The sequence below is a fragment of the Pithys albifrons genome, chromosome 2 (assembly GCF_047495875.1).
Source record: "Pithys albifrons albifrons isolate INPA30051 chromosome 2, PitAlb_v1, whole genome shotgun sequence".
NCBI classification, from domain to species: Eukaryota; Metazoa; Chordata; class Aves; order Passeriformes; family Thamnophilidae; genus Pithys; species Pithys albifrons.
Window position 1 is genome coordinate 59,213,153 of NC_092459.1, and position 26,986 is coordinate 59,240,138.

The window sequence follows — 26,986 nt, forward strand, 5'->3', positions numbered from 1 at the left end:
CTGGTAGCTCTGCAACGCTGTTACACCTTTCGGTCATAACCTGACCAAGGAAGTAAGTGCTAAAGCTGTGCACATACATGTTACAAGTATGGGACCATGTCAGTCTTAACACTGAATTTTTCCTTGTTAGAAATGTTTTGATCGCTACAGGTAAATTAATTCCTGCCGGCAAGTGAAGTCCACAAAACACTGCATGGCTCAGGTGAAGTGGATCAGCATCAGTAGCTCCCAGTGACACAAACCCAGATTTCCTCCTGTGTAGTTCTTCACCAGAAGATTGTGGCATGAGTATCACCGGCCTCCCCAAAACACTTCAGGGTCCCCATGCTTTGGATGGCCTCTGCCGGCATGGAATAAACAAGACAGACTTCCCTACCAGCTGTTGGGCGCTGCCAGCAGCCAGCAGCCCCTTCCCAGCCCTGCGGTACAAGGTGCCCACAGGCACAAGGGGAGGAGGGAGCTGCCACGGGGTGCTCAGCACAGCACTGGCTGCGCCCCCCGCCCCTCCCTCGCCACTGGGTTTAGGTGGCCCGCTCCGGGCCAGGCAATCACTCCCTGCTTTATGCATGGAGCTCTACTGAGTCCATTTCTGGGCTCCCCTATACAAGGAACACAAGGCGCTGCTGGAGAAGGTGCAGTGGAGGGCCACAAAGATGATGAGGGATCTGGAGCATCTGTCTTAGGAGGAGAGACTGAGACAGTTCCGCCTGTTTAGTCTGGAGAAGACTCAGGGGGGATCTCATCACTGCATATAAATATCTCAAAGGTGGGTGCCACGAGGATGGTGCCAAACTCTTTTCAGTGGTGCCCAGTGACAGGACAAGGAGCAGTGGCCACAAACTAAAACACAAGAAGTTCCACTTCAACATGAGGAAGAACTGCTTTACTCTAAGGGTGGCAGAGCACTGGAACAGGCTGCTCAGGGAGGTCATGGAATCTCCCTCTTCAGACACCCAAAACCCACCTGGACGCGTTCCTCTACCACCTGCTCTAGGTGACCCTGCCTTTGGCAGAGGGGCTGGGACCGGATGATCCCTTCCAAGTCCAACGATTCTGTGATTCCCGAGTTCCCCGCCGGGTCCCGGCCTGGCCCGAGGGCTGCGGGGCGGGCAGGGGGTGTTGGCCGTGATGGGGCCGCCTCGGCACGGCGGGGCGGTGCCCGGGCCCACCGCCCCCCGTGGGCCCCGCGGCGGCGGTGGCGGCTGTACCTGCATGACCACGTCGTTGGGCAGCTGCGCGGCGCGGAAGAGCTCCAGGACGCGCCCGTTGGACGCCACCTTCTTGGTGCTCTCTGTGTCGCAGTACGAGAACAGCTCGCAGTAGTAGCGCTGCTCCGCCTCGCTCAGCGTCAGCCCCTCCATCTTTCAACGCCGCCGACCATCCGCATGCACGGCGGTGGCGGCGGGGCCGGGGGACACACGGTAGGGGACACGGAGGGGGGGGACACAAGGGGGACACACGGGGGACACACGCGCCGCCGGCGCCTCCCCGCACCTTCCCCCGCCACCCGCCCACGCGGCCGCGCGCCTGCGCGCCCTCCCCTCGCGCCTGCGCACAAGGGAGGCGCGGGGAGCGCCCAGCGCCGCGGGCAACCTTCCCGCCTCCCGCCTTCCTCACCGGAGGTGGCGGCAGCGGAAGCGCCGGGCCCAGGGGCGGGGCGAGCGGCCACAGCGGCCCGCCCAGAGCTGCCTACGCCATTGGTGGCGCCCCCGGAGCGGGGAGGAGGCGGCAGTGGCAGCCCGACCTCAGCGGTACCGCCGCTCCCGCAGGGGACGCTGCCGCGCCCGGATGGGCGCGGCAGCGCCCCCTGCGGGGGCGGCGGACTCGCAGCGCCGGGAGCTCCGCTGGGACGGGGTGGATACACCGGAAAGCTGCTTGGCACATCCGGAGATGCTCGGCTGCCGGGGAGGAGACCAACCCCCGCTTGGCTACAACGTCATAGAATCATAGAATCGATTGGGTTGGAAAAGACCTCCGAGATCATCAAAGCCAACCCTTGGTCCAACTCCAGTCCGTTTACTAGATCATGGCACTCAGTGCCACGTCCAATCTCAGTTTAAAAACCTCCAGGGAATGGTGAGTCCACCACCTCTCTGGGCAGACCATTCCAATGCCTGATTACTCTCTCTGGAAAGAATTTTTTCTGATATCCAACTTAAATTTCCCCTGGCAGAGCTTGAGTCCGTGCCCCCTTGTCCTATTGCTGAGTGCCTGGGAGAAGAGACCAGCCCCCACCTGGCTAGAACTTCCCTTCAGGTAGTTCTAGACAGTGATGAGGTCACCTCTGAGCCTCCTCTTCTCCAGGCTAAACAACCCCAGCAGCCTCAGCCTCTCCCCATAGGGCTTGTGCTCCAGTCCCTTCACCAGCCTTGTTGCTCTTCTCTGGACCCACACCAACACCTCAATATTCTTCCTGAAGTGAGGGGCCCAGAACTGGACACAGCACTAGAGATGTGGCATCACCAGTGCTGAGTACAGGGGAAGAATCACTTCCATGTGGCTCAGGGTATATGGGATCATCCCCAGTTCAGGTTCTGCTGGTAACTGGTGAAGAATTGCCCATTCTGACACATAGGCCCAGCTGTTTGTGGTTGCCTTCCTCTGTATTTTTTCTACTGTTAGTACCTTATGCAGCTGCACACAAGAAGTGGCCTGGATAATAATTCCATACATCAGCCTTGCAAGGAAGAATAGTCAAGAGCTCACTTATCTCCGCAGGCAGAGCTCTTGCTCTGTGTATCTGTCTTGGCTATGTTTTCAGTTTCTCTCTGTTCCTCTGGGTAGAATCATAGAATCGGTTGGGTTGGAAGCGACCTTAAAGATCAACTAGTTCCACCCCTCCTGCCACGAGCAGGGGCACCTTATGCTGGACTAGATTGCTCAAAGACCCATCCAGCCTGGCCGTGAACATTTCCAAGGATGGGGCATCCACAGCTTTTCTGGGCAACCTGTTCCAGTGCTTCACCACTCTTACAGTAAAAATCCCTTCCTTATATCTCATTTAAACCTGCCTTCTTTCAGTTTGAAGCCATTCCCCCTTGCCCTGTCACTACATGCCCTTGTAAATGGACTCTCTCCATCTTTCTTGTAGGCTTCCTTCAAGTACCAGAATGCCAGAGTTAGGTCACCTTGATAGGTCTGTGCTTTTGCTGCAGTGCACTAACAAAGTTCCCTCCAAACTGTGGCTTCTGGAGGGAGTCTAATGAATGCCATGGTCTCCTGCCTGATGCTTTTGACTACCTGGTCTGATTTAAATCCTGCTGAGTTGACAGTCCACTACTTCATACTTAGACACATCCTCTCATTTTTAATTTATGTTTCTTACCTTTTTTCACTTCACTTTCCTCATCCAATTTTTCTCTTTCCAGATTGCTGTTGATGACTATTCTACTTTCCTTAAGCACCTCATCCTTTCTGCCTCATAATATAGTTACATTTAGAACTTAAAACAGACATTCATCTTCCTTGCTATTTAAAATACACAGTATATCCTCTTGCTGCTAATCAAAGCTTCTGAAAATCACCAATATATTAGCTTATATTTAAAATAACAGGTAAAAGGATCTTCCCAGAAGACCATTATCAAGCTTTGCAACCCTAAATTATACTAATAATGAAACCATAGAGACTGATCACATTTTCAGTAAAAATTTCTCAAAATAGCCTATACTAAAAAAAATAACTTTTTTATTTTCATATATAATTATTATGATTTTATAGACTTGGATAAGGCAAATTTAGCACTGTAGGTCCCATACTTTGGGTTATTGTCACATCAGTATTTCTGCAAGAAAAATGATTGTAACCTTTCCATGCCTCATTGCATATTGCAATTCTATTAGCGATAGAGAGCCATTTGTAGAAGAGGGTTTTAAGTCACTTGTCAGTAGATGATTGGGTTCCAAGTGCCTTTGCATCTTACAATGATTTTGTGCTAGTTCAGGTACTGGAGTTTGAAACATTATTATATGTATATTACCTGCAGATACAAGGTTCTTCATAAGTTAGTGTAAGGACCCCAAAATACTTTCATTGTCAAAATAATTTTTAGGCTTATGGCTAATAGTAATATGGATATCTTAGTATTTAAAGTGAGTTGCTATTTTATTATTTGCATTTTTGCAGAAGGAGCACTCTTTTGACATCAGTAGGGATCACCTGGCTGCAACATTTTTTACAAGACACAAAGAGTAAGACAAGGAGGAGGTTCCCTGGTATGGACTGTTCCCACATGTACAAATGCCAAACAGTTCTGAAGTATGTTCAACAACTGTATATTTCACTAAAACCATGATATGACATGAGAAAATAATGTATCATTTCTTACAGGAGAGTTGAATTTTTTTGGGGAATATGCCAGGCCTCCATGATATAGCATCAATTTGAAGCTAGTCTGGTAGATATTTTGAAAGTCAGATTGTTGCATCACATTTCCACCTCCTGTACTATAAACTTACCTGCTCACTTTGTGCTAGTTCAAAGACTGAATGAAAATAATAAAAATGACATGACATGTAGCAAATTAATTTCTGATTCCCAATATCTGCATGTGGACAAAGCATCTTTGCCTCAGAGAGTCCCAGTACGTTTCCGTGTTTGGCTGTAGGACCTCCCTTCCCTCCTTCAATCAGCCCCTTGCAAACCTCCAGACCGAGGAGAGATCTGCTGTCCAGAGCTTCACTGGTGCCCATCAGGCCAGACTTAGCATCTATGGAGATAAAAATATTAAATCTTTTCAGTGGCTTCTCAATGTCAAGTCATTTTCTCTGGCTGGAGGACATGCTATTTGCTACAAAATGAACTGAGGAAAAGAGTATTCCTGCATGTGAGTAATATGTAGTAACTTCTCTGTGTTTGCACTTTCCGTTGCAATTGTCCGAAACAGTGAAGCCATATTTTGATTTTTAGTTCTTTTGGTTGGGAAAGATTTGTATCCCAGCATTTCCCAGAACTCAGATATGCAAAGAAGAAGGTTTATGGCAAAATACCCACCAAAATATATCATTAGTGGTACACTTTTGATATACTAGATTCAGCCTTTGGTGCATGAAACACTTAATTCAACTGCCTTGATTCATATTTTAAACAGAGCAAGAAGAGGAACTTTTTCCCAGATTTTTAGGTAGTGTACATACTATTCTCTCTTTTTGAGGTATCTTCTTAGAATTCAGAGTTCTGAATAGCTAAGAGTTAAGCTATTCTCTACATAGTACCTAGTTTTACTGTATTTTATTTTCAGCCAAGAAACTGTTGGATGACATGTATTGATATCAAAGCAGTCATGCTTTTAAGAGATTAGAGTCAAAGAAAAAATCATCATGGGAAGACCAAGTCTAATGACCCAGGGAGAAGGAATTACAAGGTTATTTTGCTGCCTATAATGCTTAGAATCAGAGCTAAATTATACAATAATAAAATCTTATTTTAGAAAAGGAATACTTTGACAATTTGATATGTGACCAGAAATATGTATGTTCACTGCTACTATAAAAAAGTATTTATTTAAGGGAAATACCAGTTAAAACTAATTTCAACATCTTTTATCAGCTATGAACTTACTATTGGTTTCTGAAAACTAGTTGTTAAACATGTTGAGACTCATTTCTGAAAATAAACATAACTCTTAAACAGATGCAGGGTCTACTTTTCATCAGGTGATGTGGGTGTGCCATGTCTAGGGTCTACCCATTTTTAATGTTCACATTACAGTTATAGGTATCATGTACTATGTTATTTGCACTAAAGTAAGTTATAAGATTAGATTATTACCTTTTTTTATTAAAACATATGAAAATAACTTTCAGTCTTGTAAAGTATGTGTTTGGATCCACTTTCTGTCTTGCATCTGGTTCTCCAAGTTTAGAAAAATGGCCCTGAGGTTATTTGTCATTGCCTTTCTAAATTCTTCCTCATACATAATGCTGTGGAGCAGGTTCTACAATCTCTGTCAATATACTCCTTTACTTGCAGCTCATCAGGAGTTCTACTGATTCGTTAGTGTAAAGACAAGTGATTAAGGCTAGAAGTGAATAGGAAATGTTTAAAAAAACTGCTGTATCAGACTTTAGGATGGTTTATTGTTGCTGCCTGATTTTTTTCAAGAAAGAAGATACCTTTGAAGGTAAAGTACTTTATTCCAGATAGAAGATTTTGAGCTTGGTGCTAACACAAATGAAAGAAGTCCCTGTTCTTCTTTTCTAAAAGCATCTGTATTTTCTTTATATAGAAGCAACATTTTAGTGTGAATATAGCCACTTTACAGACATTTGTACCCATACTTTTGAAAATTTCTGTGTGTATGTTCTCTGTTACAGTTTACAACCTCTTTCCAACTTTACATTTTTTTTTCAGTTTTGAAAAACATCAGTTTCATCATATGGTCTGGTTTCACCTTCTGCTGTTTTTACTTTCTTTGAAATGGCTTCTGTATTTCAAAGAACCTACCGGTTCTACCAGTTCTGCTGGGATCATTCCTCCATCAAAAGGGCATCCTACATTTAAGGCTATGAGATTTTCCACAGTGGATGACAAAAATCCTTTCCACACAGAGCCATGTAGAAGACAGTAAAAATGATGGGGGTTTTGTTTTATTTCTTCTGTACAAGGAGAGCACCTTTGCAAGGAGTGTTCATCAAGTAAACGGTGGATCTAAAGCAATGTGGTTACTCACCCAAATGTGGTCATTCTGCAGGCACATCCTGAAAAGGAAAATAATTTCTTTGTCAGCAGCCTCCCCAGCATGTTATGTCACCACTGACATATGTATGGGATCCTGGCAGAAGACATCGACTGTCTGTAAATTTCCTCAGTGAAGAATGCATAATATGTTTTCTATATAATTTGCTATTATACCAGTTTTCCCCAGTCTCTCATTTAAACATTTAATTCATATACATCTATCATGGTTCTTCACCCTTTTTCATCCAAATATATCAGCTGATTGAAAGGAGTAACCAGTCAAATGAAAGCCTCTGAAGGAAAGGGTTTTTGAATAAAGTAATCAAAATGGAAAATACTGGAAAGAAGCAACCTTTTCTTCTTTATGATTTTGACAGATTTCTACATGAGATTTCATCTCGTCATCTTAAAAGGTGGGAGGCCACCTACCATCCCCCAGCAGAGTTATATGTGTTTGGCAGTTTCCAGAAAGGAATTCCTTTGCAGAATATATTGAGGGCAGAGTAACTCTTCATACTCACCTCAGCACCTCAAAAGCATGAGCAGCTGGTCAAATACCACCTCTCTTTAGGTTTTAAAACTATCCTTGTTTCTTCCAAAAGAAAATTATGTCTTTTGCTTGCATGATACTATCCAATAAGTCTCTTATAAAAATTAAAACGTCTTTTAGAGCCTTACATCATTTAAATATAAATCCATCTTGTCTTGCTGTCATATTTATTTAAAGGTTATTCATAGCAATGTCTATATCCTCTTTTATAAATATATTCTCTGTAATTTTGTAGAGTCAGAAGTGGTAAGGTAATTCAACTTTTGTTTGTACTTCTTGATACTAATATACATAATTACTCAGAAAATTATTTTTTATATTGATAACAACTGCATTGAAGTATTATAAGGCTATATTCAAAGTACTTTTTCTTAATTATTTGGGTTACCTTTGTAGTCCTTCAATGTCTTTCTTTTGAAGACCTAAAATTTTCTTTACTGAAAACAGTCTTAACTCCTTGCACTACCTTTATTTACTCCAGTCTTGTCTCCCTAGATTCTTGAGCAGTTCTCATTGTTCTCATACCTTTTGCTCTTTCCTCTTGCTCCCTGAATGTGGAAGTGCACTGTAACTTGTTGATGGAATAGGATGTTATCTCTTCCTGATGGGATCATTCCTCATTATTCCTTCCTGATTATTCCTCAGTGTTCCACTGAACAGTGATCTCCATCTGGGAGGGTTGTTAATGGCTACCTCAGGAAACTTCTGGCACATTACTGAATCTGTCGGCAGTTGGTCACAAGGTGGGAAGAAGTTCTGAAAGCAAATTTTCACATCTCTCCCATATCACACACATGCTCAACCCTCCTTTCTTTTTATATTCCCTGTTTTTAGCTGTATATATAAATGTATCTGTCTTTTTCTACTTCACTTATACTTTAGTTTCCATCTTACTATCTTTTACCTAAGGATTTTTCATATAATCGGTTACACAAGGCTTTTGATTTTCCCCTTTAGCCTTTCTTTCTACATTTTTTTTTCCCTTACAGCCAGAAATATAATCCTCCACAATATTGATAGTCATGGGTTTTGTGCTCCATCTTGCCTTTTCCTTGTTCTTTGTTATCTTCTAGATTCTTGATTCACGTGTTTGTTATTTCACAGTATGATTTTCCCTCTTGGTCAGAATTTGACTCAGCTTATTCTTTTAGCTGTTTTCCACCAATACCAGTTTCCCAAGGATTTTAATCTCCTCCTTTTTTGTCCATAGTGATGTGATCTGTTCTTGGTATGCTAAGATAAATAGCATATAAAACTCTCTCTGTGTCTTATATTTGTGTAAGGTAACAATAATTGAGTTTATTTCTTTTTCTTAAAGTCCTCTAGATCAAAAACATCCCCATGTGCTGTCAAATACATTTTATTTGTTAAAAACAACACTGATGTGACATTTCTCTGATGTTTCAATCAGGTATGGGAGGGAGATTAATATGTTGTATGCTCCATCTGTGGTGGCTGTAGGAAGGAGTCTGATAATCAAAGGTCATCCTGTATATATATATATATCATTGCTTTAACATGTTTTCCAGACTTATATCCTCACACTTTCTAAAATTTATGTTATTTTTTTCTGTGTCCTGACTTGTATTTTTCTCTTTTTCATCTGAACATCTTGACTTATTTTGAAGATCTATTTCCAATTACATCTCTATCCACATTTACTGAGGGATTAGCAAAGGAAGCTGGTATCTGAGCATGGTGACAAGACAGGCAGTGGTCACCTTTGCTGACAAAGGTCTCATCCTGCTACCCTCCACCAGGGCAGCAGGCGGGGCTGGGTGGTCTGGACCAGCAGCCCATGGTTGGGGAGATGCAGCGTAGCAATGCAGTGGGGCTGCAGCTCCAGCCAGGCCCTGCAGCAGAACCTGAGAGGAAGGCAGCTCTCATGGGCCAGGGCTGGCCCTGCCTATGGCTGCCCCTCTGGCAGCTGTTTTGCAGCTGCCCCTGACCCCTACAGCCAAATCCCCACTTTAGGTCATCGACCTCACCCCCATGTCCCCAGCTTCAAGAATAATGATACAACATTGAGGAACATAACTTTGCATTTGCATTAGTATACTTGGGAGTGGAAATTGATTTAGAAATACAGTAGCATTTTCACTGTACTACCATTTTGATTCACAGAAACCATTCATAGACCCCATTTTTTGAGTTTGACAGCAATATATATACAACATACACAGAACCAAACCTTCTGTTTGCATAAAGAGACTCAAGATGTCAGACCAGAAAGATGTAGTTTTCCTCTTAGTGTATAAATAATTCCTGAAGACAAGCTCTTACCATCAGAACTTCGTGCTAAACTTAACTCAGTTAGCAAATGCTAATGACAGTCCTGTAATGTAAAATCAATAAACGTTATTTGAACCAAACCTATGATTTGAGTAGAGTGGAAATATACTTAATTAACACACATTCAAGTGTTCTAAAGAAATGTAATTTCTTTATTTTTGAAACATCATGTTCTGTTCCAGTCATTTTAGAGAGACTGTATTTGGTAGAATTGGAGCTAAGCCTACATACTGCTACAGCTTTCTGAATTTAAGTGGAATCATTGCCAAGTACTTTATTTCTCCCTGTTTCTTTAGAAAAAGGCGCTCCTATTTTACTGTTCTTTAATCATAAAATGAGTGTGTTATAGACTAGCAGAATGGAACAAATATACATGAATAAATGCAGAGTGATGATTGAATCTTTTGCTATCCACACATTTTTTCATGGAACTGTCAACCTTTCTGTGCTTTCCACCAAAGTCATTTGCCAGGGTTTGTGTCCTTGATGGCAGAGAGAGAATGCTTTTAAGTGCATGAAGCCCATATCTCTCTTATACTGGAACATGAAATAAAAGGTGAAGGAAACATCGAACTTTGCATCATTAGTCTTCCCATGTGTCTTATTTCAGACTAAGAGCAGTATGGCTCTCTTATAGAAAATAATTTAATTAGGAAGTGATTAGAATATACAGTCACCCTTCTGACTGAAAGGTTGTGTCCCAAATTGGTACCTTTTCTGTACTCTCCAACAGACCAAAAAACAGTTGTGATAAGAGATGATGCTCATTCTTTGCGGAACTCAATAACTGATGTTACCTGACTAAGGTGCCAGCCTAGATCTCCCAGCCTCAACAGGAGCTATGAAGTAGCAGGCTATCTCATCCACCTCATTGTCTTCTGACCCATGGAGTAATGTACTAGTAGGTTTCTTCATGGTAAATGTCTGGGTAATGCTTCTTTTCATAGGTGTTTTACATATGTTTGAGGGCCAGTGAGGGAAAGCCTCAGATATGATCCCTGCAATTCCTTTGTGGAGGGTGTCTTATAGATAGAAGAAATAGCACTGGACAGCAAAGCGGGGCTTGCCAGGAGCAGAGTGGACTGCGGTTTGCTTCCCCAGATCTCCAGTTACAGTGCATTGCTGAGGGAGATCAGAAATTTCTTGTCCCACTTCTTAGTTCATTCCAAAGGGAATTGCTACAGCCCTGGCAAAAAGCCGGGGACTCAGGTAGCCAAGAGTGCACCAAATATATTTCATAATGTTGGACTTGATCTTAGAGGTTTTTTCCATCTCAGAGGTCTGTAACTCAAACCTTTCTCCTGTTTATATTTGATCATCATACTCTAGCCACTCAATTGACTGAAGACTTAGGAAAAACAGCTGAGAAAAAGTAACCCAAAACAAGTTTATTGAGATTTTTGGGAAGATTATTTATTTGTGTAGTTGGATCTTATTATCTTGGAAGAGAGAGAACGATTTAATGAAGAGCCACTGTATTTGATAGGACAGCTACCTTTGACATACAACCTTTTTATCAATAAAAAGGTTTTTTCTGATCTCACCTGTGTACTGCAAATATCTATATCTATATATATCTATATATCTCTATATGTATAGTGAGATGCGCTCAAAGTGGCAAACCCTTGTTTTTTGAATGAGGCAGAGTGAAAAAGGAGGCAGGAAACTGTAAGAACAATAGGTCTGGTCCCATTTTCCTCTTCTCTTTAAACAGAGATTATGAAGGAAGTGTAAAGGCTCTGTTTCCTCACATCTGACCTGTGAGAAAAATAGCCTGTGCAGTCAGTTTTTAGCTTGGGAAAACACATAAGCTCTATTTCCCAAGAATGAAATAAAGGATGTGTATTCCTTAGAAAGTGAGTAAATGAAAAAATGCCTGCATTTCTTCTGCTGTGAGATACTAGTCTTTCCAGTTGCTGTTCTCTGTGATGGAAACTTTTGATATGCAGTAACAAGTAACTGATGTACCAAGTCTTTATTGATAACTATTTGCTATTATGAGAAGCTGTTAATACTGAGCCTTTGTATTAGTCAACACTGTTAACTAATTATCACTTAACACTGACTTATTTTTCTTGGTCTATGATACAACCAATTATTAAAGGAAAAAAACTACCCTTCCAATTTCAGTCTTCTATTAACTCTGTAATTACAGATAGTTCTGGATTTTAGAGCAGAAATAGATACACAAATTCTGGAATCATGAGACCACTCACTCACTCCCATCATTTCTCCCATATTTGCAGGCCAGCAGAAGCCTACTTTCATGTCATCTAATAATAAGATTCCGTTAAATTGAAAAAGGAGATTAACTGTTTGAAATGGAGTAATATGCTAGTTCATAATAATGGAAGGAATTTGAAGTTGGTTTCAATTTGCTGAAGGAAGACTTGCATTCAGAGGAAGTGCATTGGAAAGTTTCTGCAACTATTAACAAAGAAGTCACTTGTCTGTGTGCAAGACAGCTTTTGTGCTTCCTTCAGTAAACATAAAGAAAGTGGGATTTATGTATGTTATTTGTGTGACAAAGAACAAATAGTATTTTCTTCAAAATATGACATCACAATGTCTTCAAAAGCAAATATTATTTATATATATGTAACACAATTACATAGGATAACTATGAACCAAATAAGAAGATGGTTATATCTGTGTTTCTTAACTACATTTTTAAATCTAAGCTTCTCCAACAAGTCAGAGATTCCATGAGGAAAAATTAAAAAATGGTAAGACTTATCCCAGAAGTTTGTGACTCACAAATACAATCAACTTCGCAGATGAAAAATCCATAAAACTTTGGGAAGAAGAAAATGGTCACATCATCTGTAATCAAGCCATATATTTAAAAGCATAAAGTAATTGATGTTTTCACAGTACTTCCCTGGTAGACATTTGTTTACTCTTTGAAATCAACATACAGTTTAACCTTCTGCCTTGTGACAGAAATTTCTCCTATGCTATTAGGTCAATAGATGAGACCATTAGCACTGTTATATGGGAAGCTATGGTGGGAGCCTAATTGTTGTTCTCTGTTGCAGCTTCAAACAGCACAAAATCAAATTATTTAGGATCAAATGACTTGTGACTACAGTGCCAATGAAAATAATTAAGCTTGATGATATGCAGATTTGAATCTCATTTGGATTTCAATGCTGCTGTTATATCCTATACAATACACTTCTGCATATGCAGGCACCAATAAAATGCTTCTGTATGTGACTTCAATATATGATATAAATTCAGTGTAGATGCAAATATTACCAGATACAGATGATCCAATATGCACATTAAGCACAGTTTTTCAGCTAAGAACCTGGCATGTAGACAATCAAAATTACAGGTTTATCCCTAAAAATGCTTATGGGCAGGAATATTGCATGAAGTGATTATTAATGTTCATTAATCCAGTGATGAAGAAAGGTTTCTTACTTTTTTTTTTAGCCCACTGTAAACTTCTGTGAACCATGTTTGCATGGTCAGCAGGAGGTCTTGACATTAGTAATATGAAAAAAAGAAAAAGTAATGACTTTTGCCATGACACCATTTCATATGTTAAGTAAATGCATTCTGACAAAAGTAAATCCACAGTTCCATTTCAATCAGACTTCCTTCAGGAAAAGATTTGATGTACTTCTGTCATGAGTCATTATAAATGCCTGAGATTTAGGAAGGAAATTTGTATGAAACTAATAAATAAAGATATTACACCTAGAGCTGTATTTGATGTGGATGTGAATAGTAATTCCATATTAATGTAACTGTCATCTCTTACCATCATTTGACATCTTTTATGCAAAGCCTGTATTTTTGGTTTTCTGAAAAAGTCCCCAGAATATCAGTATGTGTATATATGTGTGTAGTGGGAAAGGGAGAAGGGAAGGTAATTTTCTTTTCATGATGCATATGAAACAGGAGGACAGAGGGACTGGATGATTCAGATGTTACCATGCTGTCTGGATCAGGAGATGTACTGCTGTTTCCTTGCCACATGACTTTTTGATACAAGAAATCTGAGAAAATAATTAGTCTTCATGTTCCTCTCTCTCAAATATCTGGCTGTTATAACAAAGAACAATATATAACACATTAAATACAATCTGCTATTCATATATTTCTTTTTCTGTTTGTAAACTGTTTCCAAACAATTTTTGATACTCTGCTTCCTCAAGACATTACTGCACATCCTCTTTACTTCACATCCTCTTGTGCAGAAAAGCATCACCAAACTCAAAATAACCCTTCTACTAATTCTGACTTTGTGCCTATTTAAGGAGGCTTTGAGTTCAGTCTCACAGTTTTCAAGTAACTACTCTCAGACACATGGTTAGGACCATATCATAGTTCCTCCTCCAGTGTGTGCTATGTAATAAACATTATGGGCCCAGGCTTTTAAACTGTACTGATACAGCATCTTTCTGTCATTCCATGCAGATGTTTCCTCTTGGCTTAGGTGCAGAGCAAGTAATTTCAGTGATTTACTTCAAGATTTTAAGTACTCCTTCTCTATTCCACTGTAGTAAACACTTACATGGTAAATTTAGGATGAAGCAGCAGTACATTGTTTGAGGCACCCAGTGAATAACAAGCAGGGTACGATGCAGGGAAGTAGTTCCTCAAATAAGTCCCCGTTCCTGGACAGATACCAGTGAGTAACAGCATAAGTGAATCATGCCATTTACCTCAATGAAAGTGCTCATTCAAGTGCCAAGACTGTCAGCAGCCACTGTGTTTGTATTTGTAGTTTCTCTTGTTCTGAGTCTGGTCTGGTGTGTTTGCTTTTACATTAGAATAAGTGTTTATGTTTTGCTAGGCTAATTTTTCAACTCACTGAGAGAGTAAAAAATAGAAACTGGGTGTTTTTTTCTGTTGTTCTGTTTTGGTTTGGGCTTTTTTGATTGTTATAGGAAAAATAAAGCTAAGAGCCCAAACAATTAGTATTTTAAAAATGTGGCTCTACAGGCAAATTCATGGAAAGTTTTCCAGACCATCACTATGCTTTTCATTTTGGTAAGATTATTTTCTGCCTTGAAACAACTGCTGCCTTAAGACAGAGTGAGCAGCCAAGTAAGACCAAAAATTATGAAGATGCTTCAGATATGGAGTTTGTAAGAGTGCTATTTTCCTGGTTGTTTGGCTTGTCTCAAAAAGTACAGTTGTTCTTCTGACTATCTGTAATATCCATACTCTCTGAGTATTGCTTTTCCCCCCCAGGTTTCTAGAACACCATTGACTTGTAGTGGGTTTTAATTTCTCATTGTACCCAAAGACCTTGTCAAGTTCTAGGAAAAGATACTTTACTTTTTCTGTGGTGTTAGAAAACCCACAGCTATAAGGAATATAGTAGATCCTCCACCAAAAATCATATCTTTAAATCATATGAAGACATATTTTTTAAGACCTGTTTTAGCCAACACTAAAATGACTTTATAACTTCATGTTGAGTCATAACCCTACAGTGGGTTGTGTCATACAGCACACCCATGATGAGAAGTGACTCATTACAGGTCGATGACACAGATACGTGAGGGGGCTGGGCTAAGACAAGGCACATATGTGCACTCCTGTTTGAATCAAAGCACTACAGTTTCCATCTAGCTTTGGTGACAGTAAGGAAAATCTGGCACTTTGCACAGGTGCAAGTTACTGGTGTTAAAGCAAAGAGATGGGGCACAGGCACATACAACAGGAATTCATGTCTCATCTAAATCAACATGTCAGACAAAAATGTGCTGAAAGACAAAGCTATGACCTGGACTGTGTAAGAAGACTTAAGATGATCTCAGCTAACAGTGAAATCTACAAATCATGGTGTCAGTTTTAATGGTTTTTAGCCAGGGAGGATCTCAACAGAAAACTCTGTGTATGCATGTGTGATGAATATGTCTGCCTATTCACAAGCATATATAATATAATAAAACAGCATAGGTTGTCAACATATACTAGTAAACTGAGAATATTTAGTTAATATATGCTAGAAAACATTAAAAATGGCCGTTACCTAGCAGATGACCTTGAGACTTTCTCCTACTTTTTTCAGTCTTGGCCCTGTGCTGTTACACACCTGCCTCTAGAGAAACCTGTTACAACTAATATGTTTACAACGTGTTTACTGCAAACATTAAATATTTTTACAAAACTAATTTCTCAATTCAGGATTAATAAACAGCTGAAAGGTAGGAGGAGGCAAAAAGGTGGAGCTGATGGCCAATTGATGGTCATGAGGGAGAGAGGTTACTAGTGCACTTTTAGTACCATTTCTATTTGGACTTGTGCTGTTCAACACTCATTGAAGACATGGGAAAAGAGGTGACAAAGTTTGTGTGATCCTATTTTAAGTCACAAAGTAAAATATCTGGCGATAATGAAAAATGCAAGGTAGTATACTGGGGGTGGGAAAGAATCCTACTTATCTGTAACAGAACAATTAATTACTGCCACTTTGGGAATAGTTTTTGAAATCACTGTGTGTGGTGCTTAAAACTGTTCAAAAAGGCAAGTAAAATGTTGGGAATTATTAGAAGTGAGAACTAAACAGAAAACATCCTTATGTCTTTGTATATGCTATACCCATGTGCTGAGTAATGATACTGAGTTCTAATGCAATCCCATAAAACAACACAATTATTTGAAAAATTATAAAGAGAAACAAGGATGCCAACATGTTAATTAGATTATCTTTTAAAAGGTTTCTCTCAGATTTATCTTTAAAAATTACCTTTTTAAAACTGTGGTATTTAGCATTGTGTTGGCCAACAAAATGAAGACCTTCTGAAAAGCAGTATGCATACATGCATCACACACACAGAGCATCAGGGTTCTTCAGATACTACATTTTTCTGGAAATTTTTACTGTCTTTTGATTCAATTCAGATTTAAATTTCATTTACTTCATTATCAACTTAGGAGTGTAGCCCTTTTAATCTTAACTTGTTTTCTGAATTATCAGGGATTGCTTTTGGTAAAGAGCAATCCATACTGATGTGAAATACAGTTAATCTGTTTCGGAAAATGTTTTGATATGCTATCACTTGCTGAATATACAGCTCCTTGAGCGGAAAGCAGCAATGGGAGTTTTTTGACTGACCAAATATTACTGTTACTGATAGAGTCATTATTTTAAGAAATCTTTTCCAGAAAACACCACCAAAAAATCCCTTGAAAAAGCAATGTGCTTGGACTACAGTCCCTGGAGTGACAAAAATGGGATCTTCTTGGCATTATTTCCACTGTGCAAATCAATTTATCTAGCTGCAGGTTCGAGCCCTAGCAGAGCTTGCTTCAGTGTTTGAAGGTGCTATTAGCTATTTATTCACCCCCACACCACAGGTGGGAGAATGCACTATAGGACTAGGCCTAACTGGCACAGCTCACAGTCTGAGAAAGTATCTCAGCCTCACCATTACAAGCTAGTGCACCAAAATGTGAAGTGCAAAGGCTGGAAATAGTTTCTCATATCAACTCTGCTTTAGGGGCAGTCATGGCTGATAAGGAGGCGGGAGAGGCAGCCAGGAACGCCAATGCCTTCAGCAGTGCCAGTGTGAATTTTCTGGAGAGGTTTGCTGCTAGCCTTGACTATGACTAAGTGGTTGGTGGGAGCTTCATTCATTTGTAGGAGTTAATGCAACTCAGCTTTAATGCCTGCGACCTTGAGAGAAGATGTAAACATTTCTGTGATGAGGAAGCAGGAGAGAAGAGCAGTAGTGAATGCCATGATACAAGACAGAAAAAAGTAAGTTGCATTCGTTCTGCTGTGTAGAGTGCAAGGACATAGGCGCTGAATGAAAAAACAGCAACACAACTAGCTCGTTCATTTTCTTTGGAAAGAGAACTGTTTCTCTAGGAGAAAATAAACGTGGAGGAGAAAGTGGCATGATGTGTCACCCGGGGATGCGGGCAGAGATGGAGAGCATGGGGCATGGTCCGGTGACAGACGGTGACTGAAGGATCACAGCGCATTATTGAAAGCTGGCCCACTGGAAGAGGGGGAGCTGCTGAGGGGATGGCTTTGGAAGGCGTTTTTCCCAAGAAACTTACTACCGTCCTTGCCACGGGAAGAATTTAGACCTGGCACAACACGGGGAGAGAGGGCGGGGACGGCTGGGCAGGGCAGGGCAGGGCAGGGCGAGGCAGGGCAGGGCGGGGCGGGGCGGGGCGGGATGGGGCCGTTCCCACCGCCCCCGCACCAGCAGAGCCCGAGGCCGGCCGGGAGCACCGCCCCGGGGCGGTGGGACCTCAGCGTCGGGAGGCTGCCCGTCCCCGGTGGGGGCTGGGCTGCTGCTGCCCGCCCCTCGCCCTGCTCCGCCTCTCGCTCGGCACCCAGGGCTGCCTGGCGCGGCCCCCGGCGGCGGTGACAGTGGCGGCGGCACCGGGTGAGTGGCAGCGGGAGGGAGCGGGGCGGGGGCGCCGCGCCGGAGGCAGCCGTCCCTCCATGCCGGGGGCAGCCGTCCCTCCGCGCCGGGGAGCCGCCCTGGGCAGCCGTCCTTCCGCCCCGGAGGCAGGGAGGCGCTGGCTGGGCAGAGGGAGCGGCTGCCGCTGGCCCGGGCGGGGCGCGTTTCCCGGTGCGCAGGCGGCGGCGGCAACGGGATCCCGCCGGGCTGTGGGAAGGGGATCGGCCCCGCCGAGGAGCCATCGATGTCTGCGAGGGGAGAGGTGGGCGCGGCCAGGCGCAGATGTGTGAGCGCTCGCAGCGGTTCGGCGCGTTCCCACCAAATAAGGAGAAGTTTAGTTTCCGTACCACGTAATGAAAAGCCACGCTGGCTTCCAGCAGTGTATTAGCATCAGAAATATTAGAATCTAATAGTTGGTATGCACTATTGATTGCTGGTGTGTTGAGTAGGTGACAATATAACTAAGTATATAAGTATTGAAATACCTGGCATCCTTACCTCCTTACTCCTTGCACAGCCACACTTCTCTCAGTCTTACTAATAATATTGAATTTAATTTTTATGATTCTAAGTATTGTTATTTAAATTGTCGGTGTACATCTATGAGGGAAAATAATTTTACGTTACATTACTGTGAACTTAAAGAGCTAAAAGTAAAAAAAGTGCCTTTAAAGTGAAAAGAATATGTTTAAAGGGAAGCTAATTATGCTATGTTGATGACCAATATTAAAATTGGCAGACTGGTAAATAAATAATGGGAGTGTAAGCTCTCTAATAGGTGGGTCATATTTTCCTTGGTGATGTATGACAATGTATTTAGTGCTGAGATAAACAAAATCTCAGAGTTCACCTCGAGCAGTTGCAGCTCTGCAGCCCTGCCTTTTGCAGGTCCCACAGCAGTGTGTCCTGTTGCAATGGTATGTATCAGTCTGCTGATATCCACTGGACTGTTGCTGTTACCATATGTTAGGTATGCAGCTGTGGTTTGAATGGGGCTTTGCCTGTAACTTATGCTGGTAGTTCAGCGTGCTCAGTTTTGCATGCTAAAACAACAGATTGATTTTGGGATCTAGAAATCAGAGTGATGCAAAGGGGATTTTTGCCCCTTGGATAAATTGTAAGGGATTAGGAGGTGGAACTATGTCACTCTTACCTATTTTAACTCAATAAAAAAAGAAAGGAGGAGAAGCTTTTCTCTTAGGAAGAGTTTGTGTTGCATCTAGATTTCCATTTTTTAACTCCACTTACATGCCAGTGAAGAAATCCTGGTTTCTGGAACAAGAGAGTGGGTCTCCACGCTCACTAAACTGCTTTTGGACAGTGCTCACCTCCAGAAGCTCTCAAAAGCTTTTGTTCCAGGCTGCATTCTTGTCACCTGTGGAAGCTGTATTTGATACTTTGCCTTGTTTGTGAGGCCCAGTTTCTTGTGCTTACCGGAGTGCAAAGTTTTTGCTTAAGGAGTTCAACATCTAGAGGTTACATTGTTAGCCAAGTAGCATTTTGTGTGACAATAGTGTTGCCATATGCTGAGCTGCATATGGCTAAACTGTTGCAAGACATTGGTGTACATTGAAGAATCTTGCTGTGTTTTGTGCCCAGGATGCCTTCGGCAGTTCCTTGGGATCACTATGAATGAAAGTAAGTGTTGATTGCCTTAGGCTACCTGCACAGTTTGGATCAATTTTGCTCTCAGTAGCAGGTGTGTTGTCCTTTCAGACATATAGTGTGTAGACCTGCTATAACCAGCTGGATGTCTGCAGTGTCTCAGCATATATGGAAAGATGTGGTGTAGCTTAAAAACCCAAATCTATCACATATCCCAGAGAGGAATTTAAAGGCAAATGCTCCATTTTAATTGAGGCCATTGATGAAAAGTTGCAAAGCCCCTGAAGACCTGTGACGTTAATGAGCTGCCCTGATTCTGTGGCAGCTTAAGTGCATTCTTTATATCAACAACGTTCCTCCTTCTTGACCTTTGCACATCTTCCATATTTTAAGATGTGCTCTTTGTGTTTAGAATGTACCAAAATTGTAGTTTCTGTTCACTTCCCCTCAAATGTGGGGGTGCAGAGGCTTTTTATCCGTTCAAGACTAAAATCTTAGATTATCCTATAGTCATGTGCCTCCATGCTACTGGGTTTTACAAAGTGTTGTGGCATTCCTAAAGAACTGAGAATAGGCCAGAACAGTGAGAAGGATTTATGGGATTCCTAATAACTTTATAAAAATTTACTTTACTTTTAGACCACAATGAACGTGGAACATGAAATTAGCCTCTTAGTGGAGGAGATTCGGCGGCTGGGAACCAAAAGTAAGTGTTGTAATATCTCTAACTATACAAATGTAGTTGTGTTATAGATGCATGTATGTATTTGAATATATGTCATACAGATGTAGTTATGTTACATCAACCTATGAACTTGACAAATTTAATTAGGTGGGCTTAGGTAACCTGAAAACTTCCATATGTATTTAATGTTGGACTGTATGGTACTTCTTGTGTCCCATTCTTTAAAGTAGTTCTGTTATGAAGCTAAACATTTAAGCCTCTGCAGCAAGGAGAATGTAGGCCTGAAATCCTGCTCCCACTAAAATCACCTGCAAGATTCACTTTTTCTTTCAGCTTCCAGTATTCACTATAGCCATCACAGAAGAAAGCTGCATCTTTTCCTTCCACCTCCTTCCTTGGTAACGTCTGTCCTTCAAAATTCATACACTTCATTTCTGTTCATGATCATATTATTTGGAAGAAATTGATCTGTATGCCTAAAACTAATCCAGGAGTTGTAGGTGTAGTCCCAACCTTCCTTAAATTCGCTTAGAAGTACCCTTTTCTCTTAAGATTGTTTTTCACTTGTAAAACTCCTCTTTCTTTTCAATTCTTTATGCATTTTATACATGTGCTATCTGCTCATATATGTCAGTTCTAATGCCATTTGTTCACTTTCTCTTGTTTTTCAAAACTGAAACCAACATGTTCATCTTGCATTTTGTATGACCGCATCTGTTTTTCAGAAACAGCCTAACTAACTAACCTTAACATATATTTAAAAACTCTTGCTTTTTGTGAGAAATTAAGTCTTATTGCAACCTTTTCAATGTGAACCTCAAATATTAGTAAGTGAAATAAAAATATGGAAGATTTTGATGTATGGTTTAGATTTAAGTAAGAGGAGCAGGGAGTTGGATGTGATCCTTATGCGACTCTTCCACCTTGAAATAATCTAGGATTCTAGGATTTTAATTATTTAAAACTAATTTCTTTCTTATGCTCTGAAGAGGTTCTGTAGTCTGTGCTTGTCACAGGTTTCCAAAAGTCATCAATAAAAGTAAACATAGCAGATGTGTGGTCCTTGATACGAGCCTCTGGAAGGAAAGGGAAAGTTATAGGAGGCAGGAGTTCTGCCTGTTTATCATCAGCACTGCCAATAAATTGGGAAACACAATGGGTTCTTACTTTCTATGTTCTGACTGTGTAACCTCATTTCCCCAGCAATCTCCTAACTGAAAGAAAACCTGCATGTGTTTTCACATTGTATCTTTGTTTTAGATGCTGATGGACAAGTTAGCGTGAAATTTGGTGTGCTGTTTGCTGATGAAAAGTGTGCCAACCTCTTTGAAGCCCTGGTGGGAACTCTTAAGGCTGCAAAACGACGGAAGATTATCACTTATCAAGGAGAGCTACTTTTACAAGGGGTTCATGACAATGTGGATATCATGCTGCTGCAGGACTGATGCAGTGTTTCAGCTATGCATTAATGGAATTGTTTGAGATGGTGACTTGCCACATCCTCTGAATAAGGCTGATCATTCTAAGGTGTTTTGATGTATTTTATATATCTTTAAAGAAAACTCCAATTTTGGAAAACATTCCCTTTTTATAAGTCTTCCTAAAATGGTACTGTACCCGAGTAAGGTAAAAGGTGCCAGACCTTTCTCTCTCTTACATTTTCTGTTCTGTTTTGTTTTTGTTTTTTTAAATCTCAGGTAATTCTCTGAATTGTCTGGTGGTTATTTTCAACATATGAAAAAGGGGACTGTTAATGTAATGTTTACAAATCAAAATGTTCCATGAAAGTATAAAATAAAAGCACATACTTAAATTTGTATAATTCTTATTGCTTTGGTTTCTCACTTTATTTGCCATCTGAAATGGAAGTAAACCTAATTCCTACAAGAAACATATTTAGGCAACTGTACAGAAAGCATGACTGTGAGATAGAAATAATTTTGCATCACGATTCAATAGAAGAATGGCAGTTCTTTGGAGTGAACAGATTGTGTACAAAAAAGCATGAATGTTAAATGTACCTCATTCATCTCTGCCAGTGTCATATGCTTTCATGTTCTTGTCCTTTAGACTTTTGAAGGAGGTGGGTGAGGAGCTCCCTGAATGCTTTCATGCAGTGGTAAAAAGAAATTAGTACAGCGGCTTCATATTGTGATTATTTTCCTCAAAGGAATCATACTTTCACTAAATCACTGCAGGCAGAAAGTGATAGGGGAGGCAAAAAAAGCCCTTTTGATTGTTTCTAGCTTACTGCTAATTCTTCTTAGCAGGTAAAAATGCTCTCTCCAGTAGGGAGAAAGAGCCGCTGCATGCGGGAAGCAGAAGCGGGCAAGCAAACTGCTTACTGCTCTGTGCTTACACTCTGCAGCTGCAGCTCTTAAAGTTGCAAGATGGGTGAATTTCCCTTTACTTAGCAGCATTTTACAAGTGTAAAATGCTTGAAAAGTGTCTCCTTATTTCCAGATACAGGAAATGCATGCATCGTTACAGAATCTCTACAAGCTGTGTAGTTCCAGCTAGCTGCTACCCCTTTCATCTTTCTTTGCTCTGCTTCCCACAACAGGAAAACAACTTATATCCTGTATGCAAACAGATCTGGGCTGTCTCTGCCTGTGCTGGCCCCAGAATCGGGAGAGCAGGGAAATGATATGCAAAGAAACTTGAGCGATCTGGGTCTAAGCCAGCTGAAGTGGAGAAGCAGAGCAGGAGCTCAGCACAGCTTACTGGCTGCAGTGCCCTGTCATTCTAGTGTAGCAATTCTGCTTCCAGATCTGAGCTGACAAGTGCCTGCACCCCTGCACTCCAAAGGCAGAAAGAAAGAGGACAGACAGTGAGGTCTTCTGCTGGAGGGGTGAGACCAGACAGCTCTGCATTACCAAATAAACCATAGTTGTTTTTGCTTCTGCTTCCATTTTGTCGAAAGCCTGAGTCATTGTCTTGGTTCACAGGATAACCTGAGTATGCTGACTGATTTTTTTTGTGATTGTCTGAGATGCCATTTCTGGTACCGAGGGGACCAACCTGCCCCAGCCAGAGTGTAGTTCTCTGTGCATGCTCGTAATGGGTTTTAAAGCTCTGAAAGGGGCTCAGCCTTGAAAATTTAGTAAAAACAAAACATCCAAAACAGTAAATGTAAGCTCAGTACTGAGTTGGAGTTGAGATGGGACTATGAAGAGACCTTTATGTCTCTTGTTTTGGATTCATCTTAACAATACTGATAAAAGTGCTCAGGGCTTCTGGGAACACCATGTAGAAAGGGATGGAGAAACCTGGCATTAAAACAAACCTGTAAGAATCAGAGAAGAATGTGACTTGTGTACTGCCTGGGGGAGTTGAGATTTGTTTTTCCTTTGCTTCTGAAAGCAGAAAAGGAACAACATGAACAGGATGTCTATCCAAGAATTTGCTCTCAGTACAAAGTTTAATGTATCTAATGGCCCCAGAATTGTATAGGGTTCATCACTTTAGGTTATATACAAGCAGAGGTGACTTTTTAATTTATTGGGATTTTTTGAGAAAATCAAATACTAATATTTCTTCACATGCACGGGACCACACATCTGTTAAGGAAATAATTATCACAGCAAATATCCTGGACATGAGATGCAGTTCCTGTAGCACTTGACACAATAATAGAAAAGCTGACTATGGAGAAAGCATTACCTATTTCTGTAACTAGTAGTACAATCAGCAGTCCCCTGTGATGGGTTCAGGACCTTGCCAGCTGTGGGTCTGAAGGAAGTTTGTAGGTCAGCCAGGAGCACCAGTGATTCCAAAACAGAAAGTAATTCTCCCAACTTCAAGGAAGTAGGAAGAATCAGAGATCTTTCATAACAGCATAAGAGTTGTCAGAAGGGCTGTTACCTGCCTGTGATAATGCTGGGAAATCAGCAAAAGTGTAGCTTACCTAATTGTCTCTGTTTTCATAAGATATGAGAGTATAGTGGTACCTTGAAGAGAGGTTAGATGAGCTCCAGGCAAATCTAGCTGGTACAATTTAAGATGTTATCAGTGCATGTCTTCAGCTGGTACTGTCAAGAGTAAGTGATGGAGTGGTGTTTGTGCACTCACCTCAGCTGTTTCTGTGCAAAATCCAGTGACTGGAGATAAATATGCTTTTCAAAGCAGTTTTGACAAAGCTGTGAAGGTGCTGAGGTGTAGATCTGCATAACCTTTTGTGAGAGGTGGTGACATCTTAAATTTTGCTGCTATTTCTCTTGTGAGTGTAGGGTTTTTGCTGGGAGTGTGAGCAAAGCAAGGGTTGAAATGTATCTGACACTATCTTTTAAATGCCTTTCTCATGTTGGAAATGAACCTTGAAAATGCATGTTGTGTTTTACTTGTTTTCATCTCTCCTCCAAAGATTTGTTCTAGATATTCTTTCAACTTCAAGGGATTTCTCTTTGTGATGGCAATGTCACTTTTGCCATTCATATGTGAGTAATGCTGATTATCTTTGACACAAAAAAACACTAGAAGAAAAGAGAAAGGGTAAGAGGAGCAGGAAGTTCTTACATGCTAAAAACTTATTATATTGCCACTGATACTTAGTGGTTTTATTGAGAATTAGTTAAACATTCTGGGTACAGGCTGAGATTCTCCTCTACTCCAGCAGCACAAAATACTAAGTATGTTTAAACAGTTGCAGAGTCTTTGCTAAGATGACACAACATGAACCAATGATTGTCACAGAACTGGCCTTCGGGCTCCATATTAAAGCAATAACCCTTAATGTTATCTTTGTATCACCTCCACCTAGTATAAAAACAGTCCTAATTGTTTGTTTCAGTATTACTTGAAAATCCTCTGTTTGATAACTGTATGATGGTAATCATGCTTTTAAGGACTTAAAAAAGCCCAATATGTATTTTTTGGAAGATGGCAAAGTTTCTAACCTTGCAAAAGTCATATTCTTGTTTATGGCTTTCTTGAACAAATACGGGACATTTGGTCTGTTATGGATCTTTTTTTCTGATGTTTAGGAAAGTGATTAATTCCAAAGTCAGTCATTTCCATTCACAAAAGGTAGAACTAATTATAAACAAAGCAATTTGGAGGAAAATGACCTCCTAGACAAAAAAAAAAAAGGTGTTTCAGTGCTCTGACAGTTGTCTGGAGCAGGTAATATGACTAGGTTGAAGAATAGGAGTCTGGTGATTCAGAGTCATATTTAAGCCTGAATACCTTTAAGGACAAAAGTCAGTATGACATTACTTTGTTTTGAAACCCAAGAGATGATGATATATGCCAAAGTACTCTGGGGGAGGGGGTTCCTGCTTCCCTACAGACCAGTTAATTTTTTACTTTGTAAACTGTCTATTAAGCTTATGTACCAGAGAAAAAGACAAGGAAAAAAGCACTGATTAGTGCTCTTCAGTATATGCAGGCAGGATACCAGTCAAGACTGCTGATGTTACAGGTGATGCTAAAAAACAGTGACCTGCCTTTGCTCAGAGAGCCAACACTCACACCAGTTTAGATGTCCTGGGGATTTGATTTGCAAGGAAAGGTATCTTCAGGATTTTTATCTGAAATGGCATTCTCAAAAAAAAAAAGATCAAGAGCACATTGAAGAACTGCTCCAGTCCAGTGATTTCCAGGAATCTGTCTGGTCAATATTTCCAGGTACTTCTGTTTTAAAAAAAGTTGAATGGGTTAGTTGAGGATAAGTGCTTGACAGTTTCTCAAAAGCGGTGTTTTTAAGATCTAGTTATGTAAACTGTTCTAATGTGCAATTATTCTAATAAAGTTTTCCTGAGGGTGAAAATTAGGTTTAGTTCTGCCACTCTGAGTACAGCTTTAGGCATAAATGCACTGTAGATGCATATTTAAGCAGCCGAAGCTAGTCTGCTGGCAGGTATTTTGAATAACACACCAGAAGCAGAGTTGCCTTGTCGTGTAGCCTAGATGTCATTGAAGATTATGCTTATCACTGCCAGAGCACCTGGATGACTTGAAAAGGTTAAATACCAGTCTGGTAACCTAGAGAGGGAGTAGTGTGACCTACAAATGCTCTCCAGAGTCATGTCAGATCAAACCCAGATCAAACCTCCTTTCAGAGAAATGCTTAGAGTCATACCTGAGCATTTTCACAAATATAGCAGCATTATGTCCATCACCTTGTTCCTTCTTGGAGCTTATTCCTGCACATCCACTGTGGGCTGAGTGACTCTAAGAGTTTTGCTGCCACCTTGCTGTGCTTAAAGCTGTTCTCCAGAGAGGTAAATTGCATGTACCATGTAATTGTGTATGCATACTATTGCATATATGCATATGTATTGGTATAACTGGTACTTAAAAACTAATTTTTTTCTCAGTGGCAAAACACTCAGTAAAATTACAATTATGTTTGAATGGGAATATAGTAATCTGCCTTTTCTAGTCTTTGCTAAGTCTGCTAAATATCACAGAATATCATATTAGAATAATTGATAGTCTATATCTTACAGAATTAGGTCCTTTGTGAAGCTTTGGTAATAGAAGATGTATTACTGCCAGGTCTTTATTAATCAAGAGGTCTGGTCTATGTCTGCAGCCAGCATTCTAAAAAGCTTCCTTTATAAACCTGTGTTTTGGAGGACAGTATGATTTTCTTGGAAATCTGCTTTCACTTTTCTTAGGGAGAAAAAGAGACAGTCAATAGCAGTTGAAGACATCACCATTCATCAGGACTTCAGCACTATGGAGCAATTCACACAAAAGTCAAGATACAAACATGGAAATAATTGCATTGCAGGCACCTTCAGTGGTATTGGAATACTTAAATTCAAGTATGTGACATTTGCAAGG

General features: G+C 40.9%; 2 protein-coding genes across 9 annotated transcripts in view; one reads left to right on the forward strand and one right to left on the reverse strand.

Moving 5' to 3' along the window:
• Positions 1 to 1,593, reverse strand: part of REPS1 (RALBP1 associated Eps domain containing 1) — a 58,906-nt gene extending 57,313 nt beyond the window's left edge. For all 7 annotated transcript variants that reach the window (XM_071549183.1, XM_071549182.1, XM_071549184.1 and 4 more), the window contains exon 1: positions 1,209 to 1,593. In XM_071549183.1, coding sequence (XP_071405284.1) covers positions 1,209 to 1,361 — 153 coding nt within the window. In that variant the 5' untranslated portion in view covers positions 1,362 to 1,593. The remainder of the gene's footprint in view (positions 1 to 1,208) is intronic.
• A 16,093-nt stretch (positions 1,594 to 17,686) lies between these two features.
• On the forward strand, positions 17,687 to 22,019 carry ABRACL (ABRA C-terminal like). Of its 2 annotated transcripts, none has more exons than XM_071547940.1 (3): positions 17,687 to 17,889; positions 20,152 to 20,218; positions 21,458 to 22,019. In XM_071547940.1, the coding sequence occupies exons 2-3, from the start codon at positions 20,158 to 20,160 to the stop codon at positions 21,640 to 21,642; spliced, it is 246 nt and encodes an 81-aa protein (XP_071404041.1). In that variant the 5' UTR covers positions 17,687 to 17,889; positions 20,152 to 20,157; the 3' UTR covers positions 21,643 to 22,019. The 2 variants fall into 2 exon arrangements, with proteins under 2 accessions (XP_071404041.1, XP_071404040.1); XM_071547939.1 differs by lacking the exon at positions 17,687 to 17,889 and adding an exon at positions 18,034 to 18,169.
• Positions 22,020 to 26,986: the final 4,967 nt, after the last annotated feature.